Genomic DNA, 22208 nt, shown 5'->3' with positions numbered 1-22208 from the left:
ACCTTAACGTTTGAGTAAAAATCATTTGAAATCGAATCAAAATGTGCATTCCCGAACCGTTTCACTCACAAGTGGTATAAAAAGAGTTCTGGTTACGCTGGATTAAAATCTTACTCTGGGAAACTTGGCATCATCACATCGCTTGCTTGAAAGTTCTATGAAAATGAATCATGGTACAATTTGTGAGAAAAAAAAAATATTTAAAAAACTGGATGAAACTGGCTCCAATTTTTCCAATTGTCTGTTTGACTGGATGTTGTAAAACAACTGGAAGAATTCAATTTAAACTGGAGGGTTGGCATCGCTGGTCTTGTTTGTTCATTTAGCTAAAGCAACTAATAATACAACCTAAAAAGTATGTTTACCTGTCTAAAAAGCTGCAGGTAGTGGGAAAATCCCACATGCAGGTGCTTATTATACGGTGCAACTTTTGTTATACAATTAAGACAGATCAAAATTACCTACAAATGGAACTTATAGTATGAATTCTTATAACGGCTAAAACAATTTTGTCTAACGGCTGCCAACACAGATGCGTTTAGATGTAAGATATTCGTCCTATTACTGCAATTAGAGGGTGTTTTTTATCATTTTTAAATTGAAATAAAATGTGCAAAAAACAAACGTAGCACCATGCAAAAATCCAAGGACTTCTAATCGCAAGTTTCGAGGCAGTCATTTGATATTACCATTTTTCGATAAGATTCGTCTATCGACCATCGTCTTCAATAAGTCGATGGTTGTAACAGCCGTATTACTCGTTGCCCCAACTTATTATGTTACCACGCCATTCATGAATCAACTGCACCATACAATCGCTTTATTGCAATAAAATGGGGTCTTTAGGATCTTCTCTCGTTGTTCATCACACTGAATAAGTGTGAGTGCCAAAGTAAACGTTTTAGGAATATCGACTAACGAGAAAATGTATAAAAGTATACTAAAAAGTATGGAATAGTTTTGAGGAATTCAATTCAAAATAATAAACAAATTGAAGCAGCAAAAAAATATTCGCGACGTCAATATGAGAGCATTTTTAACGAAATAAGAAAAACTACTTTGTATGATGGTCATTCTGCCTCTTTCACGAGCACGTCGTTCGTAATGCTAATGACTAGAAGTACAAGCAAGATTGGTTGAAAAGAAAAACGAAAAGTAAAAAAAAAATAATAATAATTTTATGCATCAATTTGCTAAAAGCTACAAAAATCTAGAAGATTCCAGAAATGAAGAGGAGACTTCTGGTTTTGTTGGTTTGCATGACATGGGAGCAGGAACTAATCAATGTTTGGTTGAAGACGCCGGATGCTACACAACAATGTTTTCCTAAATTTTCCCTGCTAAATATTCAAAATTGTGCGAAGGGCAATAAATCTCCAGGAGAACCTCGTAGTATGCGGTGTGCCTCATAACTCAAAATCTACGTAATGAAATTTCACACAAATACTCCTCGCATCTTTCCCCAGATAACTATGAGCGTTTTTTTAAATTTATTATAATATTTTTTGCAATGCGAAATTAACCAATTTTTTAGCAAACATCGGATGTTTTACTTCAAATTATTACGAAAAAATCAAAGATCAAGAAGATAAAGCTCACATATATTTATAAGCTAAATTATGCGAAGGAGTACTGTGCCTAATTTTAAAACGATTTTTACAGTAGATTTTGAGTTACGAGGTAAACCGCAAAACAAACCTCCGGAGGTTCAGTACCACTCGCTCAATTTTCAATTTAAAGTAGGAAATTAAGAAAATATTGTTGAAATGTTGCATTAGTATATTGAATATGAATGAATAGTTCACAAAAATGAGCAGAGAGGCATAAAAGTGAAAATGATTAGGGATATCTTTGAAATCTATTAACTTATTCACGAGAACGCAAGATTGTGAATATCGAATCAACAACCAGTTCATGAAGCACGAATAATATTCTGGATTTCATAAAAAATCAACTATCATGTTGCACTAAATAGCATACTATATGAACTATGTCATGGAAGCAGAAACGTATTTTATGGTTTTGTTAAATATTTCATGAGTACGAATAGTGTATCGATACTAAAATAATATAATTCAGGATCCTTGAATAATATTCTCAATTGCGTGAATTAATTCAAGTGAAAGTAATGAGACCTTGAACTAAATAGCATACTGTATGAACTATATCATGGAAGTGGAAACGTAGGGTTTTGTTAACCATTTCATGAGCATGAATAGAGTATCAATACTAATTTAATATGATCCAGGAACCAATTCACGAGGCAGGAATGGATCCATGAACAATATTTCGAGTTTCGAAAATAGTTCAGATGCAAATAATAGAACCATGCTCAAAAATGCATATTATAAGACTTAGATAATGTATTTAATGATTTTGTGAATTATTTCAAGTACACGAATATCAGATCGTGATTGTTGAACTATGAATCATGATTCAGTTCACGGAGCGAAACTGAATCTACGAAAAATCCTCAGAATTTTGTGCAATAGTTCACCGGACGAGTTGCTTGAACTATGAACAAGATCTTGAAAGCGCGTAAAATAAAACGTGATTAATATGCTACGAATCGAGAATCTAATCACCAAAAAAACACGAGTCCATAAATAATTTTCTCGGTTGTGTGGAATTCTTCACGTGAGAGTATTAAAAGCATTGGAAAGCCTTGGTTTTGTGAGTATATTTTAACCTTCGGATTTTTGATAAGTGATTCACGAGTTTGGAAGCAAATATATTGCATGTAGACTTATCCGATCATGGTCTAATATGGCAGTGTTTTTCAACCAAGGGCGAATTCACCCCTAGGGGTACGCAGATGGTGAATTATGACGGGTACATTTCGACTTGTTATCCTGATATTTCCATCGAATTGTTGTCTTTATATAGAGTCAAGATTTTGATGGAAATGTCAGGATAACAAGTTCAAATTACCCGGCATAATTCACCATCTGCCGTATCCCTGGGAGTGATTTCACTCCCTGTTGAAAAACATCGTAATATGGAAAAGACACTACGGATGGGACTTGTTTAAAATTCGCCATTTTCTTGGTCAGTCTAGTGACAGATGACTTTTAAGAAATTGTCAAAATATTCATAGAAAATTAAAAAAGAATTATGTATACTCCGCTGAGAAAAAAAACATATTTTAAAAAGTATTTTGGCCAAAAATGTTCAGTTCTGAAATTAATGAAATTTGGCATTAAGTTCTGTACATATTGATTGAAAAAAGATTTACCAACAACTTTTCTTTGTACTTTTTCAGTACATGATCCATTTTTTGAATTTTACCTATCTGCCTAAATTTTTAATCGTATACTTTTGACGTGTAATAAACTCAAAATCACTGGAATAAAATTCAAGCTTAAAAATTATTTTGTTTCCATAATGATTTTAGAATTTTTAAATCCTTGGATACTTGAAACATGAAATTATTTAATCTTCTATATTTCCGATTTTTGAAACGTTGGATGTTTAGATTGCCTTCAACTGGCGGTAAACTCATTGTATGTGTGAACTGCAATCATAAAGGATTTTTGTGGTTCGGCAGCGCTAACTCTGCAATTGTCCTGTACTCTAAGAATCGATTGCAAGGTCTGACGAAATCTTTTCTTACTGGAATGTAGTATTGAGTCTTCAAGTTTTGTTTGGTGTTTAGATTTTCTGTTTTTTATTCGTGCGTTGATTGTTAGATCATTCGATCTTTTGGTTCTGTAGATGATATTATTGGATTTTTGAATCTTTTATTCTTAGAGCTTAGGGTTGGTTCTGTAGATGATATTATTGGATTTTTGAATCTTTTATTCTTAGAGCTTAGGGTTTTTTACTCTTTGAACCTATAAAGCTTTAGACCATTGGATCTTATGGATCTCTTGCTCAATAAATTATGGAATGCGCGTTTTGAATTTGTCTCATCAGAATCCGACATTAGTGCCTGACGCTAGCTCCAGAAACGTGTTCCTGGGCAAACCGCTAGTCAAGCGTGATGCTCTGCAAGGTTGGTTTTTGAGTTTTTTTTTTTAATTCTTGAAGCTTTACATTTTTTGAAACATAGGACTTCTAATGTTTGGAGTTTATTATTTTTAGATCTGTTTATTTTTGGTTCACTTGATCATTGAAGTATTTCAAATCATCTTGAATATTTTCAATTTTGGATTTTTACAATATTTGGATATTTTTAAATTGTTAAATCCATCTTTGGATCATGGATAGGTAAATATATCAATTGCTAGGGTTGGATTTTTAGATTTTTGGATATTTGAATCTCTTAGTTTTCTCATATGTAAATTTTTGAGGCTTCGGATTTTTAATCTATAAATTTTCCTACTTTTGCTTCATCTTTGAAAGTTTGGGTCTTGTTTTGATTTTTGGAGATTTGGCTTTTTGTATTTCGGAGTCATTGAATTGAAGTGTTGTATCTTTGGAGATTAGTATTTTTGGATTTTTCCAATGAACCAGATTATAGAAAGTTTAAATAATTTGACCCTTACACTTTTCAATTTTTGTTCTTTTTCCTATTTTTTGAATTTGGATTTTTTAATATTTAGATCTTTGAATTATTTCAATCATTCAATAATTTTTTGGATCTTATGATCTTTTCATCTTTCGGTTCTTTGAAGCTTGTGATTTTGACATTTTTTCAGTTGTAGACCGTAGGTTTTTTTGAATATGTTGATATTGGAATCTTAAGATCTTTAATTTCAAGCAAAACAAATTTAAGGAATCGAAAAAACTTTGGTGTTTGGCTGTAGGTAAAAAAGGATGGGGGATAGATTTCCATCCGAGAAGATGCAACAATCGGACCAGAAACATGTTTCTAAATTTGTGATCGTGTCACAGGCATTGTATCATTCATGAATCTTGTCCAAAATTAGAATTTGGAAACGCCTTATCAAAAATAAGTAAATCTAATCGCTTTGCTTCATCTACGTTAGATAGTTCTTCGTCGATTAATCGTCTGGTCTAGTGTATTACACAGAAACTCACAGTCAGTAGATTCTCAGTCCCAGAGATAAACTCCACGCGGTTTCAAATTCATTCCTAGAAAAGAGGGAACTAAAAAAAGGCACAAACATTGTTCAATGTCTCGACAGAGTCGACGGGCGAGTTAGCCGAGCCGCTCAATGTTTACATGACGATGCCGTTGTTTGGTTTGGAGCCGAACCGGAGGTTTGAAACATTCCTCACGCTACCCAAAAGCAGAGTGATTCGTATTCCATTGCGTACAGCTAGCCCTTTTCGAACTACGGGGTCATGGGCCCCCCAAACACGGCACAGGCTGGAACAACGCACAAAAAATGATCTGCGGACATATACTATCACCGGGTGAAGGGCAGGGGGTGGCGGCCAGACTTACAGTTTGTGATGTCATAAACGAGTTTGGGCTGAGAATGAGAAGACGAACTGATTAGAGCTTCCGCCTCAATCAGATTCATTCAACCGAATAATGTACACCAGGAGAGACAGAGAGGCTCGTTATCAAGTAAACGTTGGCACTAGAAGGGAGCTAAATTTGTTTTGATTGCGGCCAATCTTTTTTTTGAGCTTTGAAGCTGTCATCGCGTCAGTTGCGCAGCATAGAGTTGATCGATCGTTGCGGGAGTTTTGACAGTTGAACCACGTAAACCACATCCCGGGATTATTAAACAACCGAAAGGGGCACTTGTTTTTCTCGAAACCTCGGCTAAAATTCTTAATTATTATTACTAGGGCTAGCAAGTAGTGTGGGTGAATAAGAAAGGGAGATTGGACGAATCTTGGCAGCTAGAGTACAAGACCGGTCCTGGACTTTATGTTGGCTGTTGATGAGCAAAGGCGCATACACTGAAACGAAACCATTTCCACAATAGGAGGATAATGGATTATCTAGCAACTACCTAGTCCAGTAATAGTATTATTATCAGTTTGATTTTAGTAACACTATGTCAAGTGCATAGGTTTTCAGGCGAGATCGACTCGAAATGCGATCGTGTTTTGGTTCCTTGCCAAGGAGAATAGGCAGCAGCATAACTGGTTTGTTCGGTGTGTGCGTGCTGCGTACGGCTATTCACTGTGGAGTAGTATGCGAGAAACATGGTAAATTCTGAAAAGAGGGTAGACTGCTCGCGGATGTGAGTGGGAATGAGAGAACGCGATAACGAAGGACGAGTGTGCCTGAACGGGAAGGAGCAAGTGACGATGTTTATGTGTATATGCTGTGCGGCTTCATCAAGTCCGCATCCAAGGAAAAGGTTCACAAACTATGCGCCTACTGATCGAAGTTGCTACAAGTCAGTTGAGTTCAGTGCTTCATCGCGAGCAGAAGCAGCTCCTGGCAATAAGGAACAAACGAAAAAAGGCAGAAGATTTGTAGCATATAAAAGACTTGGGTGTCTTTGAGCAGATCAAATGATTTTTGTTTTTTTGAGTGATAAAGATAAGTGTTCCGATAAGGCACTTGTTTAGCTAAAGCTTCGAGACAATGTGGTGAAATTTTGAAAACGGAAAGTGTGCCGTATTCTGAGGCAAGAACATAGTGAGCATTTGGATAGAAACCATGACGATGAACCAAGTATAGTGAGTGTGATCGAGTCTAGTTGCGACACTCAAGTGCTACGAGAGTTTGTGCTATTGTGTGATCAAAAAAACGCGTTCCCGAAGCGAATAAATTGTGGATTTAAAGTTGAAATAAAATAAGGACACTCTTTTTTTGTCGAAAATGATGTTGGAAAATATCGACCTCGATCTCTCCGACTGCACAAGGTAAGAACCGTTCCGTAATCAAGAGTCAAGGTGTTCCGCGAGATAATCCTTAATTACCGCTGGTCCTGGTCGATTGATTGAGGATCTCGGTCGCGATAAGTCTATTAATAAATTTATAAAAATATATTCTACGCAGACGAGCTGGACTCGTTTTCCCCCTGCGTCAGAATCGAGCCTCTGTGCGTGCCCTAGCCAAACACCAGAGGAGAAGGAGGAAAATATGGCGAGGGAGAAGAATTGCTATGTGTGGCAGCTGAAATTTGTACTATTCTTTCAAGAGTGCAGTCCCTTGTTTTTTGGTTGCTTTCGAAGTTCCAGTCGTCGACGTGCTCAGTCAGTCATGAGAGAAGAAATAAACACTTCCTTTTCTGACTTTTCTTAGGGGCCCCGGCTTGGTTTTGGTACGTGCATTTCCCTTCTTAAATACGAAGTCAAACGCGCAGGAAGTTGATTGAAAATCACCTAAATTAGATTCACCGGAGATGGGGGACGTTGAACTCTTGCTACCCCATGGGTAATTTTACATTGTTTTAAGAATGGTTATTCAGCGCCCTAAGCTGTTGTTAAGCATGTTTCAGTAACTTCCCATAATTCTCAGCTATCGTTATTTTATATTTTTTTTTCTAAGCCAGTTCCGTGATTGTAATCCTCAAAAATCGCAACCAAAATACGCAAGGAACGCAATCATTAGCGAAATCAATCAGACACGCCTCTGCCAGCTTTTCTACAAATACTGTTCACCCCAGACAATTGCCACAGAAAGCCTTCTGAAGGCCATCAATTCGCGAAAAGCCGGCGAAAACGGAGGAAATAGACCAAAAATTTAAATCACTGCTACTTCTTCTACTTTGCCTGGTTGAGATACCCCAGAGCTCTCCGGGTGTGCAATTTGAATTAGCGGAAAAACGCCGGCTGTTCGCGAGCACCCGAAAAGAATCATCATAGTTGGCTAGTCGGTAGTGCTGCTACGCTACGGACAGAAGCATTTTCGCGCAATGTACACCGTCTTCCGCTCGATCGTTCACAGACGATGATGAGTGGAAAAAGCAGCCGAAGCGAGAAAGAACAGTCTCACTTTCATTTGGTGCAAACCATCAGGGGGATCCGACCCCCCAAGCAGTACCCCACTGATCCTTGCCCGAGTAGCTTGCCCATTTTCGCGAATTCGAGTGGTGGGTAGTGCATGCGCGAGGGGGTTTGACTTTTGCGCACTAGCCCGATTGGCACCACCTGAGGTTTATATTTCGTTTTTTTTGCAATTCGCGCGTCTGGTTCGTTTACATTCTTTTGCGGCTAACGGGGTATTTATGAGTTTTGAAAGTCCATATTTGGGTACCCGGGTGTCGTCGTCCCACACAGGCGTGCGCGCTCTGTCGCACACGGGGTCTTCTACGTTTCGCATTATTGACTTAGGTTATGGCGTTTATTTTGGGGCGTAATGTCGTTTGTTTTGTTGCAGTTTATCATTTTTGGGATTTGTCACTATTTTGAGGTTTGAACGTGGGATGTTCCTAACGCGGAAAACGAAAGAAATACAGACGATTATGTCTGTATTTCTTTCGTTTTGTTCGAGCGTAGGTAGAATTGAACTCGTGTTTCTTATTACCTATAATCGCAAGTCTGTCCTACATACATAAGAATCCCGCTGAGTAGTTGTTCTTAACCTTTTTACTGGGTAACCTTTAATTTGTATGTAATGAGATCAAGTTTCTTCGGTTTGCGGTTTAAATTTTACGATTCAACCACTGTAGGATGTTTCAAATGCGTTCTTTTTTTCAGCAAATATCCTGACGAAGAAAAAAAAACTCGCATTCTTATCAAATTGTCCTATGAGACCCTCTCTTTGTTTACTTTCTTTTTCTCGATGTTAATGTTCGAAATTACCTTTCGAAACACTACGATTTCGACTAGCATATTTTGCTGGAAAGTTACAAACTTATACCGCTTTTGATGGACCCCGAAACTGGGTCAAGTTCTGTCAGTTCATACATTTTGATAGCGGTTCAGGTTCGCCTCAAGCAAAATCGACATTAGAACATAGTGGCGCCCGAAATTATTAACGGAAGAGTAAACAAAGAGAGGCTCTTATTTACACTTAGGACCATTTGACATGTTTGTCTATATTTTAATAGGTTAACTTGAAATGAAAGCTTAGTTATCATTTTCGTCACTGTAGTAGCCCATGAGGTAGAGTCCGTGTACGTAAATTGTAACGATTGTGGCATACTAATTGACATTTTTTTCTGAAAAATTAAGGCATAAATCTCTTCCAAATTATGAGAATAAAAATGCTCGTCGCATTTTCCATGCAAAACGTCGTACTATTTTCTTCCTCTATACTTACATTAAGTTTTGGTCTTCGATACCCTCACGGTACATGCACTCCCTGGTTGAGAACCGCTGCCGTAGAATATGGGACAAATATGCGATTATCGGCTGTCTACGCTCGTCTCAGAACACAAAACGTAGACTCTACTCCATTCAATGCCCTCTCTTTGCGTTGTGCATTCACACATCGCCTTTTGTTGTTGTTGTTTTTGTTGCTGCATGCATGCGTAGTAAGCCATGCCATGATCGTGAACCCCGCCGTAACCGAGGAGACATCGACAACAACCAAATGCGTCCGAAACCGAATGCACAGTGAAGAAACAAGCGCCAGATGTGTGAGTGGAGGGAAATGAAATTCTCCCGTCCTCCCTCCTTTTATCCTCCCGCTCACGTGTAGCCTCTTCTGTGCCGAAGCAAGTAAAACCCCTACTTGGAGGACGCGAAGAGCCTTGCCGTAGCATTGAAAGCAAGGAATATGTTATGACGATAATTATTTACATCGCCTATGTATACTGTACAAAGGAGCTAGCGTAGCCAAAGGGGGTCTTTCTCATAGGGTCCGGAATTGTGCAAAAAATATGATAATAAGCTCGCTACGACGAGACCTGTTTTCCGGTTATCCTCGATTGTTTGACACCGTGCGGATCTGTTGACCCTATTGGCGCTAATAATAACATTTTTTTTTCTCTCCGTCTCCTTTCCATTACAGTCGCATTTCGACCACCTTCTCGATCAACTCAACCGGTCGATCACCGGCCAGTCGCCTGGCGGAACAACGACAACGTAGTATCCAACGCCGGCAGCATATTGCACCACTAAGAATGGACGTAAAATTCCTGGCATCTCCCGGCAAGGAAAATCTTCCGACCGAAGAGGAACTCTCGTTCTATCATGGAAACAGTCCACAGGCCAGTCCACGACCCTGCAGTCCCTGTGATTGCCCCGAAGAGGGTGAACTGCTCGCATCGGAAATCACCCCCAACAAACAAACCATCATGGGTGCATTTACCACCATCGGAAGTGCCAATCGGCAAAGGCGACCACTCGAGGACTACGATCCCAACTCGATGGACTCCGGCTATGGTGCAAGTGTATCCAGCAATGGCTCCAAGAGTCAATCGATGTTTCGCTTCATTCAACCATCTGCCCCACGACAAAACTCGACGTCCACCTCGCCAGCTGCTTCCATGCGCATCCTCAGCAGTATGTCTTCCGGGTCGATGGAATCGATGGACGACATCGATATGGAACTGTTCGATATGGACACCCTCGAAGATGATGACGCCCAATTGCCAAGCAATCTCAACTCACTGATCTGCGGCGACATCAAGGCTACTAAAACCACCCCGGAAAACAAACGGCCCTTTTTCCGACGTTGCCTTTCGGATAACCCAACCGTAAGAAGAGTCAAGAGTAACCTCCTTTTTGAGTCACCCGTTGCTGCCAGTCATTCACCTGTGGCGGTGGTAATTAAAACCCCGGAACGATTCCCGATTGCACTGGACCAGGAAAATCTGAGCCCGAGCCCATTTCTCTTTCGATCGGATGCCGCCCGTTGCTTCAAACGGCCCGAACCACCCGGTGTCAGTCCAATCCAGAGCAAACGCCACAAAACGGAAGTTCTAACCCCCATCAGTTCGTTACGCTCCGCCGAAAATACCACCACCGATAACAATGCCGCCACCCAAACGTTACTGCCACCGAAGCGGCCAATCCTGCAAAAATCAATATCCATGAACGATGCCCAAATCATGAGCGCCCTGTCACGATCCTCCTCCGAACCGGACCTAATCGGAGACTTCAGCAAATCGTACATCCTCCCAATCGCCGAAGGCCGCCATCGCGACCTAAAATCCATCTCCCCGGACACGATGGCAGCTCTGCTGCGTGGTTCCTTCCTGGAGCAAGTCGCTTCCTTCAATGTCATCGATTGCCGCTATCCGTACGAGTTCGAAGGAGGACACATCCGTGGCGCAAAGAACCTCTACACCCAGGATCAGATCCTGGAAGAGCTGATCAAAATCAAGACTGAGCCCCCGAAGGTCGAAGCTGACGGACCCAAGCGAAACATTATCGTATTCCACTGCGAGTTCTCCTCCGAACGAGGCCCTAAACTGTAAGTATTTTTCAACCTCCCATTCGAATGAAATATTTCACACATCCAATTGATGCTAGCAGTGAAATATTTCACAACAGCCGAACAATTCACTAATTTCTTTATTTTATTCTCCTTTTCCCCCTCAGGTCCCGCTTCCTGCGCAATCACGATCGCATTCTCAACTCGGACAGCTACCCCGCATTACACTACCCGGAGATCTATCTGCTACATGGCGGCTACAAGGACTTCTTCGCCATCTATCCGGATCTGTGCGATCCAATCGCCTACCGGCAAATGTTGGACCCGGAGTTCGGTGATGCGTACCGTCATTTCCGTGCCAAAAGCAAGAGTTGGAATTCCGGTGATTCAGTGCGGGGATCGGCCATGGCTGGGTCTAGTTCCGCGACTGGAGCCATCCGTGGCAGTGGTAGCAATCGGCTGGTGAAGTCACGCTCCCGGTTAGTACTGTAGGGTGGGGCGGGTCGTCGTCGTCAAAACAACAAATGCAGCGAATAGATCGATAAGACTGATGGTCAGGAACGGCCGGGTTGTTGGAAGCGAGGCAAAAGAAGTTAACGTTTCCTTTTTTTAAATTTTTTTATTTGAGTTTATATTTTATTGTAAAAACGTTACACACACTTTTCTGTTCGTTTCGACTTTAGTTTCTTTAATATGTTTTTTTTATTTGCTACTGCAACAACTTTTTTTCAATTTGGCAATACTATTCCGACACGGGTGGAAAGGAGAGAGAGAAAGATAAATTTTTGCTAGGAAAAAATTAGACGAAAACTTGAACTCTTTCGACGCGGTTTAGCGATGCCCCCTCTTATATATTTGTTATCCCCATATTTTATCTGTGATTTAGGTTTTGCTTCGTTCTGACTTTCTTTTTTACAACTGTACTAAGTTGCATATTTGTTCGAAAATAGACCTCATATTATAACAAAAAGGCACCCGACGAAAGCCGTTAGGACAATACACAATTAGCTATATTTGTTACGAGATTCGAACACTGAATTAATCGACGTTGCTCGACTAGAAAGAGAAGCAACTGAAGCATTTCCTTGCTAGACAAAAAAGCAAACCCACTTTTCATTTTGGGCAAAGAGAAAAGTTTGTAAAAGACTGTAAAACATTTGTAAATAAGTAAATAACAGATTACTCTGTGTACACTTGAACAAAAAAAAACATTTTTCACGACAACGCACCCCCAATGAACTAACATAAGACTAAGGTAAACCTACGAAATTCTCTATTTTATTTGTTTACTTTTCCGGCAACTTAACGAAAAAGGCTTCTGATGTTTAAAGTTGTTTTACGTAAGAAGTTTTATTTTTTAGTTCATTTTAATCGGTACTCCTGAACATATTACCTATGAATAGTAAACATCAACAGACAAGTGCAAATTAATTAGGTTTAAAAAAAGTTGCCCTATATATTTCGCGATAATCGAAGCCTACCTAGCGTGCCGCTCAATCGTTTTTTTCTCAACATTTTCGAACAGAGTAGAATCCATGGATACGTGTGACCGAGTTCTTTGTAAAAGAAATGGTCACACACTGAAAAAAGCTATATTTTTGTCCAAGACAAACACAGATAGATAAACGTTCGTGGGGCCTAAATGCAGAGTGAGCTGGCTAGCGGCAGGGCACTTATTCGCTGTAAAACAATCCTACTCTTTATATCGTGTTCGTTGTATTTCATTCAGTGTTGCTTTAACCGCGTGTGTGTCGAGTTTGTTTTAAAACTTTTCCCAATTTTCAAGTAACAAAATTATTACAAGAGAATTTCACGCTCTTAATTACAAAATTTTTGGACTGATTTTTTTTTCGATCAAATAAATTACAAAATTATAGATTAATATATTTAAACAAAGAGACTATTTCCGGCAAGGAAGTAAAGAAAATTTGATAAACACTGTAAAATTAACTTAAAGAAAACTAAATGACAAATGTGTGCAAGAAATAAAATAGCATATTACCCTTATTAGATCATAAGCATTATGGTTAAGCGTACAAACAAAAGTCTTAAATTAATTATTTTATGCCTAGCGTAATTGTAAATGTAGTACCAGGCGAGTATGGAAACCTTTGTATATATTTCGTTTCGTTCCACGAGAGAAGAGTGAATGTGTCGCACAAAACTACGAGACCGCGTTTAAGATTTGTCGCAGTTTGGAAATAAATAATTTTGAAAATTAAAACTTTCTCATTATTTCTACCTCTGTACCCGAAATCAATTATTTTGTGGGATTTATTTTTATAATACATAGTAAGGAGTTGAACAGAATGCTCTGTTACTGACATAGTGTAAGGTCCAATTTGAACCGTTTGAAACCTGTGCGACGACCACCTCGCACTCCACAGAAATCAATTCACATGGTTTAGTGGACCTTTCAGATCGGCCATTGACCCGTTACTATGTGATACACATGAACATTAAAATCAATCCAGATTTAATTTTCACGTCCATGTTTGACTAATTCCAATATCTTCGGCTAGACTGTACACGCTTCTCATTTTATGTTAAAATATTTGTAAAGCAATCATCTCACTACCCTTTCAATGTTTCAATAGGGGTACTAGAGCTCGCATGTCGCTAACACTGAAAATTTATCATCTCGCTCTCACATATGCTAAACCCATTAGTTTGACACCTATTGCCCCGGGTACATAAATGTCAAAGTAATGGGATACAACATGCTAGAGCGAGACCCCATATTTCAATCCGTGAATACATGGAAACAGTAGCGCTTTGCTCTCTCTAGTAGTTATAATTTCTTTTGGTACGATAAACGGGAGTTGCATTTCAATAAAAATAATCCAATGGAGAGTCGGCTCTTTATCAGTTCAATAAGTGCATGGTCTCGTAGGATTGCATACTTACAGGCTATTATCCGTTTGCTTGCCGTTCCAGCAGTGAAAGATCCAAGCAGGTATTGGCACGCAGATGGCGCTATGGTAATCGGTTTAACATTTTGCATGTATTTTGGCGTATTTTCACTAAAAAAAAGTTTGTAATAGGAGATACCATCCAACTAAGCATGAATATTTACAAATCTTCAAGCAATTTCGGAAAATGTTTACCCATCGCAAATGCACAGTGGTTCAATTCTAGAAGAAAAGCGTTTAAAAAATAAAATGTAAAACAAATTTAATTGCTCTTTTGGTGAATTCTGTTGACGCAGATATTTTTCATTGCCAGTGCACCGCAACTTAAGGGTCAATCATTGTTTTCTTTCGCTTCATTTTCCATCCTGAAAAAGTACTCAGTTTTTTACTCACTTTAAAAGTGTAAAATGAGCCGCATAGTTCAGAGTCGTTCTTCGTACGTTTCATGTCTTTGTTATTTGTCCTTGTTAAAAAGTGCGAATGAGAGGAAAAACTCAAGGGTACCTAAATTTATGTCAAAAGAACCTATTCTTTGACTTATTTTATTTTTCTGTGTATAATAAATGTCGAAAATTCCCAAGACACTACTTATAGCTATTCAATTTGGGAAGGTTTTCCCTATCATTAGAGGTTTTCCCTCAATCTTTGTTTGTTGGCAGGTAATGAAATTTGTATATTGATAGAGCATAAAACAGAACATATCTCGACAAACATATGATTACGGCCTAAAAGCCAACTGTCACAATCCACTTTGAATGGAAATTCCGGACAAACCGTTACACGCCAATCACAGATGTTGGTAGTAAACGAAAGAGAAAAGTTTTCTCTTTCATAAACTGTTGTGAACTGTGTTCGACCAGTAACGGTTTGTCTGGAATTTCCATTCAAAGTGGATTTTGACGGTTGGCTTTTAGGCCGTAATCATATGTTTGTCGAGATATTGGCAAGTAACTTGCGTTGTAACCAACCGTTGGTTAAAAATGAAAGAAAATATAGTTTGATTAGATGTTAAATTTGCTTTCAGCATTTAATTGGATAAATTAAATTAACATAGCCTTCAAAATGCTTTTATATTATACGTCAGTTTTTTACCAATGAAAGCTGTCGAAAAGAAAACTAAAAGGCTTTCAGGCAATAAATCGATTTACATTTCTTTTCTGTCCTTTATGGCCCATGCACGGCACACTGTGCTGAGACTACCTACTTCTATTCATGCACCCATCATTCCTTCTGTCAGACGACTCTCGCAGTTCCGTGGATTCCTTCAGCCGATTTGGGTGCATGTGTTTTTTTCTATTTCGATTCCGTTTTATTGAAGCTGTTTGGAAGAAACGAATTGTGAAACTTAACCGGTGATCTGTTTGTGAAATAAGCACATTTTCGTTCGACCAGTGCTCTTGTCATCGCAATGCCTCGCAACGATTCCAAAACAATAGACGAATCCCGTATCCAGCCGGGCCGGCTCATGATTCTCCTGCGGGAGCCAACGACCCTCGACGAAGTGATACTGCAGATCGCCAAAAAGTATGGTAACATCAAGACTCTGCATCGCCCGGGAAGCAACCCGCAGTTGGTTTTCGTGCAGTACCAGGACGCCGAGTGAGTATCAAATTTTTGTCTGTTTTATTTTTCTGATTGAATCAGCAAAACGGACAAGTGTGTGTAACTATTCGATATCTATTTTTTACACGGTGGGTTCAATACATTTGGAAGTTTGATGCTAACAATTAAATGATGTGATTACGCCGTGAAACTTCTTATTCACAAATAATCTAGATTTAAAAGCGTTTTAATCAAAAACAACAGGTCTTGGCAAAGAAAATATACCATGGGTTAAGCAACTATCAGTTTAATATAAACCAAATTTTTATTTGCCTATCTAGCTGCGCCATGGAGGCGATGGAAGAACTGCGTAATTATCCAGTTTTTCGGAATGTTGATCTGGCCGTTAAATCCGAGAAGTATCAGAAGGATCACGACAACAACGGTGGGGATTATTCCAAAAACCACAGCGGAGGAGTAAGTTAAAGTGGAATGTAGATTAAGTTAAATGTGGAATGTAAATTAGGAATCTTACAATTTGCGATATTTTGAGTTGAGCGCATGGGCTGTGTTGCCACATGAAGAAATTGATTCATTCTCTATGCCTGAAATGGTCATGCTCATGTCGACACACAGTTATTCTTGGTTAGCGTTACTTCCACAAATCCAGTACAGCTTCGTTTGCTGGATGCCAGATCCGTTCATCTTGCAGCTAATATATTTTTTTTTTCTTTGAATTGCAGAAAAACAAAGGAAACCAACGACAGAATCAGAGAGGACACGGGAACAACTTCAACAATGCCAATGGTAACAACGATCAGTCGATGGAAAATGATATGTCGCAAAATTTGGTATGTATTTGTAATTAGGTTTTATTTTTGGATGAATCAGAATTAAGTAATGTGATTAATGAAAAGTAGGTAACCACCGACACCGTCATATATTACACTCTTGCACTCTTTGTAAAGTGCACACAGTCCGTGATTTGACGTGATATCCCATAGAAGTATAGAATAGAAACTTATACAGATGCAATTTTGAGTACCAAGTTGTTTTCCGTGGTTGTGAAACAGAAAATCGATTTTCTAAATTTGTTATGTTACTATGTTTTAATTGCCGCAAGCTTCTGTATCAAATTGTTGGTTATTTTCGCAAATTTAAGACTATGAGAAACGAAAGCAATAAAATTGAAAGACGAATAGGTAGTCTAGACGCTAGAGCGAGTCAGTTATAAACTAAGAACGGAAAACTAAGACTAGGCAGGTTTTACCGCCGACGCCGGCATAAAATTCTTCACAAATCCTCGCCTAGAACGACAATGTGATCATTCTTTTCCCCTTCTGCTAGCATCAGCTTGGTGTCCATTGAATGCATACGTCACGGCTTGATGCTAGCAGAAGGGGAAAAGTATGATCGCATTGTTGTTCTAAGCGAGAATTTGTAAAGAACTTTTTGCCGGCGTCGGCGGTAAAACATTATGATGAGTTATGTTCTATCAACGACCATGCAGTAGACTTGGATGCAACGCCCAACTCCTACTTAGAAGAAGGCATAGGATTCTTCAAATTTCCTTTTGATGATGTCCATATGAGCCGGCCTAGCCCTAGTTTTCCGTTCTAAGTTTTAAAACTGATCCGCTCTAGAATATCTGTAGCCCCTGACTGCTCAGGGTATAGAATCTAAATTTGGGAAAGGTCAATAAGGGCTTGTAAACCTTTTCACCAGTAGGTACGCACCAGGAGAGTAATTACTCATCAAGCGGGAGCTCACACACGCTTACCCCGTTAATAGAAATCAATCCGAAAGAGAACTGCCAACCAAATCTCACAACTAGGGATGCTCAAAAGCTGCGCTTTTCGATGTTTTCTGAACGACAACCAGGGCGAGGCTTTGACTCCTTTCGAGTCCAGAATTAGCGAACAAGAGACACGTGTAACAAGTACGATAAAAATGGCTACTATTTGTAAGAGACCTACTACACTTTTATAATTTATTACGAATACAGGGCCATTTAACACTGACGTCACAGGCTATACTTGCGGTATCATGTTTAACCGGGTTCCGTTGAAGGCTCCGTCTATCGATTCCTCGGCCCACTGTGTCGAAAACTGGTGTAAACTGGCATCATGGAAATCCGCCGACTGGTCGTTACTGCTACCACTGCTTACTGTTCGCCTTCTCTGCGCCGGCTCGGCACGTCCACGATATGGTGTGCTAGTAGATGCATCCGCTGGTAGTTTCGCTGCTCGCCTTCGCTGTGCCTTCTCGGCTAATCACGTGCGGACTGAAGACACCACGATATGGTGCGTTAATCGGCTTCTCCACTGGTATGCTCAATGTTCGCCTTCGCTGCGCCTTCTCGGCTAATTCGGACGCAGTAGCTTTCCTGTAATTTTCTGTTCGGGACCTTTCGGATGAAGCAAGCTGGAGTGAAGTGATCGGGAAGTGCTTTTATTCTCCTCTTGACCATCTGGTCACGTGTAGCTGACCTGAGAAAGAGGTGGTGTCTGGAAATGGTTCCAGACCCGACAAAAAAAGGTCCGCTGGACCTTTATCTGTTTGGTTTTCTGGCACTAATCCGTACTAGCTATAATTTTTTTTACCACATATTCCGTTTTAATCATTCAACGCCTACTAATCTTTACCACTAGCGCACTATCTTTTCTTCTTCCGCGCTCCTTTCAAACTATCTCCTACAGAATCGTAACCACTTTACATTGCACAACTTTACTTCAATTTGAACCGAAACATTTAAATACCGACGCGCACTTCTACTCCCTTGCGTTGTCCAGAACAGAAAAACAAAGAAAAAAGCGATACGCCGAGCTAATATGCGAATGTTTCGTCCCGAGTTGTGACATTTCTCCCGTTTGGCTGGCACCCCTCTTTCCTGTTGACCTATTTATTAACTGGCTACCAACCTCGAAATCGGGAGTGTTATTTTTTCCCAGTTCAAACAGCTGTGAATAAAGACCAACCGTAGTTACTTGATAAATCCAAACTAACACCAATTAGACACTAAATCTAGTCACACAACTTGTGTGAAAGTCTAAGCCAATTGGTTGATTCCGAATAATGTCTCAGGAATTAAGCACAGAATTCGAAATACGCCATCTTTCTTATTGGACTGTCCATATCACCATATCAGCGCAGTTTCTCTTAAATTAAATTAAACCATTTTCCAGAATCTCTTCCAACCGACGATATATTTGGGCTGTTGGTTCTGTACTAAGATGCCGTGCTTCGAGTGCCAGTGTGGTGCTTACTACTGCGATACCAACTGTCAGCGATCGGATTGGGCCAAGCATAAGAACATTTGCATGCCGTAAGTAGAACTACAGTCAACAGCTTCGCACTGTTCTAATTCGCTCAATCCCTCAGCCGTTTGGTACCAATTTCGTACTCCAACAAGCGTATGCTCCAGGAAGCGGCTGCTTCCATGCAAAATTCGTCTATTTCCGGCTCGAATTTTTCCTCTTCGTCGCAGGACATGAATCACCAACAGCAGCAACAACAGCCCCAGAAAAAGGGAGGAAAGGATTACAATTCTGAAAATCAACAAAACCAGCGCCGCAACGCTCACAATGTTCCGAAAAATTTGATTCCGGATCAAGTTTCAAAATCGATTCAGAAGAAAGAGCAACCACAGAACGGGTTGGATAGTAACAAAAAACAGGGCTCACCGAAGAATGCCACCGACTCCAACAAAATAAGCCCGTTAGAAAATAAACTACAGCGCCTGAAGCTGGCCAGGTCGACTGTGAAAGAGAACGTCCTTCAGCCGGGTCCATTCCCACGCACTGGTAGTCGGGTCAAAATATCAGCATCTCTTGAATCGGGAGTTGTTTACATCTATCACGATAACAGTCAACCAGGCGATACGAGTGATTACTTCCAGCTGGCCAACCGAGTATTCAAGGCGTCCCAGGATGCTCAACCGGTGCATGACATTCCCAAAGCGGACGATGTGATTTTCGCCCCCTTCATGGGTGGATACTATCGTGGCAAAGTGTTGCGCGTAAAGGGCGACCAGCTGGAAATACAGTACCCCGATTTTGGAAACTTGGCAACGATTTCTTGGAAGCAGGCACGCCAAATTACCGATGAAGATCTAAAGTGGGCCAAATATCTTACCCTTCCAGCTATGTTGGAAGGCGTAGGAACGCTCACCAGAGAGCAGAAAAAGTTACTGGAGGAGTATGAGGAATCGGTCGAGTTTGAGCTGGTGAAGGTTCGCGACATGCAGGATTCCGACATGAAGGAAGTCGTGCTTAAGCAACCCAAGGAGACCAATACCCTGAACATGCGGTTGATAGAGCTGAAGGAGAAAGAATCTCGCGAGAGGAAGCAACGAGAGGAAAAAAAGAAACAGGAACGAGCGGAACAAGAACGTCGGGAGAAGGAAGACAAGCAGAAGAAGGATCTGGCTGCTAAGATTGCCGATCCGAGCAATTATCAGCCGGTTCTGTTTGATGTAAGTAGTAATAATCGAAGCAAAGTTCTGGAAGATCTGGATGAAATTAGTAGAATGATTGAGGTCATTGGTTGTGGTAATGTGGATATGGTGTAATAATTTTGTTTCTTTTTAACTTGTCTTCCTATTAACAAACTTCCAACCAGTAATAAATTGCGTTTTCTATATTCGTTGTAACCTTATTCCTGATAATAAAACCCCCCGTAGAAATCTATCGTAAATTGAATGCAAATTTTTATTGCCACAATCCTTTGACAGGAATCGATAGAAACTAAACAGCTCCAAATGGACGCTAAACAAAAGCTTCTAATCATCGATGCCAGCGAGCTGTTGGATACCCGCATCATCTCGGTGATTGCCTTCGGATGCATCGAGCAGTACGGAGAGGTCATACAGGACTGCGGCTTGCTCGGTCCGCTAGATCCGAATCCCTACAAACCCACCCAGGAGGGTGAGGTGTGTTTGGTGCTGCACGAAAATGACTGGACACGGGCCCTGTACGATATCTCCGAGGGAAATTTTATGCTGCTGGACGTGGGCATCCTTGCCAGTGTACCGATGGCTAACGTCAGACGCTTCCCGCCTGGGCTGAGCAAGGTTGTCTACAACAATGAGGTGATCGTTGAGAGTGAGTAGGGAAGCAGCGGTTGTGGTTCGACGTCGGGATTAATGATTGACTTTTTTTTCTTCGTATCAGATTTGCCAGTGCTTAATGCGATGATGATCGACGGGAAGCCAGACAGTATTCATGGTAAGTCGATCGAGGCCTGGGTTGCTGCATCGGATGAAGGCGTCTGCGTTCGGATTGTTCCCTGATTCGGCTAAGTACAAACTATAGCCGAGCAATTGCGCGAAAAAGTTACTTTAGGTGTTAAGCAAGTCAGTTGACTGTCCGAGGGACACTAAGTTTTTAAATTGTGTATTCTGATTTTATTAGTATATTTTTAAATGGCGTAAACCACGCCCATTCAAAATTTTTTTCGGAAGATAAGTACTGTTATTTTACGATTGAACTATAAGTTTTTTTTGTTTGATTTGTTCAACGTAGATATTCAAGTTTTAGATTACCATTCTGGACGCACGTCACTGATGTAATAATTCTTTATCTATATTTCTCCTCTCTCAAAACGATCCTTTCAACGCGTGGTTCGAATATTTACTACCGCTTATTTTGTTGTTTTTTACTTTAGCCACCTAGTGATTAGAAGGAAATTTCCTTCTAATCACTAGGTGAATGTGGGAATAGGGTCTAGCTCGAGCCTTCTTATTCCTCACATTTCTTACCCACTTACGTCTGGTAGATTGATCGCACATTTGCGTCAATATCTGTGGCATTCAAAGATTGATCCAACGTTAAACGATATTTTTTAAAGAGGATTACATCCTAGGGGACATTCTTTTATACTATTTATAGTTTTTAGTGTTTCGGATTCTCCTCATCAGTAACTGACACCAGCTTGGAGCACGTTATATAAGTACAAACCAGCGCCATATTGGCGTCAGTTCAACACTAAATCTAAAAAGTCACTCGTCTTGTGTGAATGCCTAAACACTGGCTTATTCTAAGTCATGTCTCGGTAGTAAGCACAGAAGTTCTGGTTCGCTGATGAGGAAGTTGAATCCAAAACTAGTCTTTTGGATCGAGGGCCAAACGTCTGGCACTGTTTATGTTTACATGGAAATATTTGGCTGAAATTCTAATCAAATAAAATCAGTTTAACTTGTGTTGGAATCAGATCTTGAAACCAAACACTCCTCAAATCTGTTTTGTAACTAAATTTACTTTCTTTCGACACCTTTTAATGTAACAGTCATTATTCTTTCTACTTTATTTGTACATTTTCGTATCCTGTTTGCTTAACTACTCAATATTTCGTCACATCGATTTTTTTTTCATAAAATCCCTTCCTTAGTCCTAACCTCTATTCTACGTATTCTATACACTTACCGTCGCATTTTTCGTCTTTATGGACTGATCTTACTTGTCGTTTCGTTCGTCTGTTCTGCCGGTTCAAATTAGCGTCTTGATACGATTGATACCTACTACGGTTGTCAACCTGCTATAAATTCTCTGGCTTCAACCGACGTTCTGGTATCCTATAAATGAGTAGCACTTTCTGAATAGAGCTCTTAACAC

The 22208-nt window shown here is 40.0% G+C and overlaps 2 protein-coding genes across 3 annotated transcripts in view; both read left to right on the top strand.

The window, feature by feature from the left end:
• LOC131676646 (M-phase inducer phosphatase-like) overlaps window positions 1–13367 on the top strand; it is a 183961-nt gene extending 170594 nt beyond the window's left edge. The window contains exons 1-3 of one of the 2 annotated variants that reach the window (XM_058955860.1): window positions 6293–6738; window positions 9776–11182; window positions 11311–13367. In XM_058955860.1, the coding sequence (XP_058811843.1) occupies window positions 6695–6738; window positions 9776–11182; window positions 11311–11635 (1776 nt within the window). In that variant the 5' untranslated portion in view covers window positions 6293–6694 and the 3' untranslated portion in view covers window positions 11636–13367. Of the gene's footprint in view, window positions 1–6292; window positions 6739–9775; window positions 11183–11310 lie in introns of those variants that run through there. The other variant, XM_058955859.1, reaches the window with a different exon arrangement.
• A 1937-nt stretch (window positions 13368–15304) lies between these two features.
• LOC131676645 (uncharacterized) lies at window positions 15305–21169 on the top strand. Its single transcript, XM_058955858.1, has 7 exons — window positions 15305–15654; window positions 15939–16074; window positions 16341–16448; window positions 18783–18922; window positions 18979–20071; window positions 20330–20699; window positions 20769–21169. Exons 1-7 carry the CDS (start codon window positions 15464–15466, stop codon window positions 20885–20887), a joined length of 2157 nt encoding a protein of 718 aa, XP_058811841.1. The 5' UTR covers window positions 15305–15463; the 3' UTR covers window positions 20888–21169.
• The last annotated feature ends 1039 nt before the right edge of the window (window positions 21170–22208 follow it).

The sequence above is a fragment of the Topomyia yanbarensis genome, chromosome 1, assembly GCF_030247195.1.
Source record: "Topomyia yanbarensis strain Yona2022 chromosome 1, ASM3024719v1, whole genome shotgun sequence".
NCBI lineage: Eukaryota > Metazoa > Arthropoda > Insecta > Diptera > Culicidae > Topomyia > Topomyia yanbarensis.
Note: the sequence above shows the minus strand (reverse complement) of the source record. Positions and strands in the feature narration are given on the sequence as shown.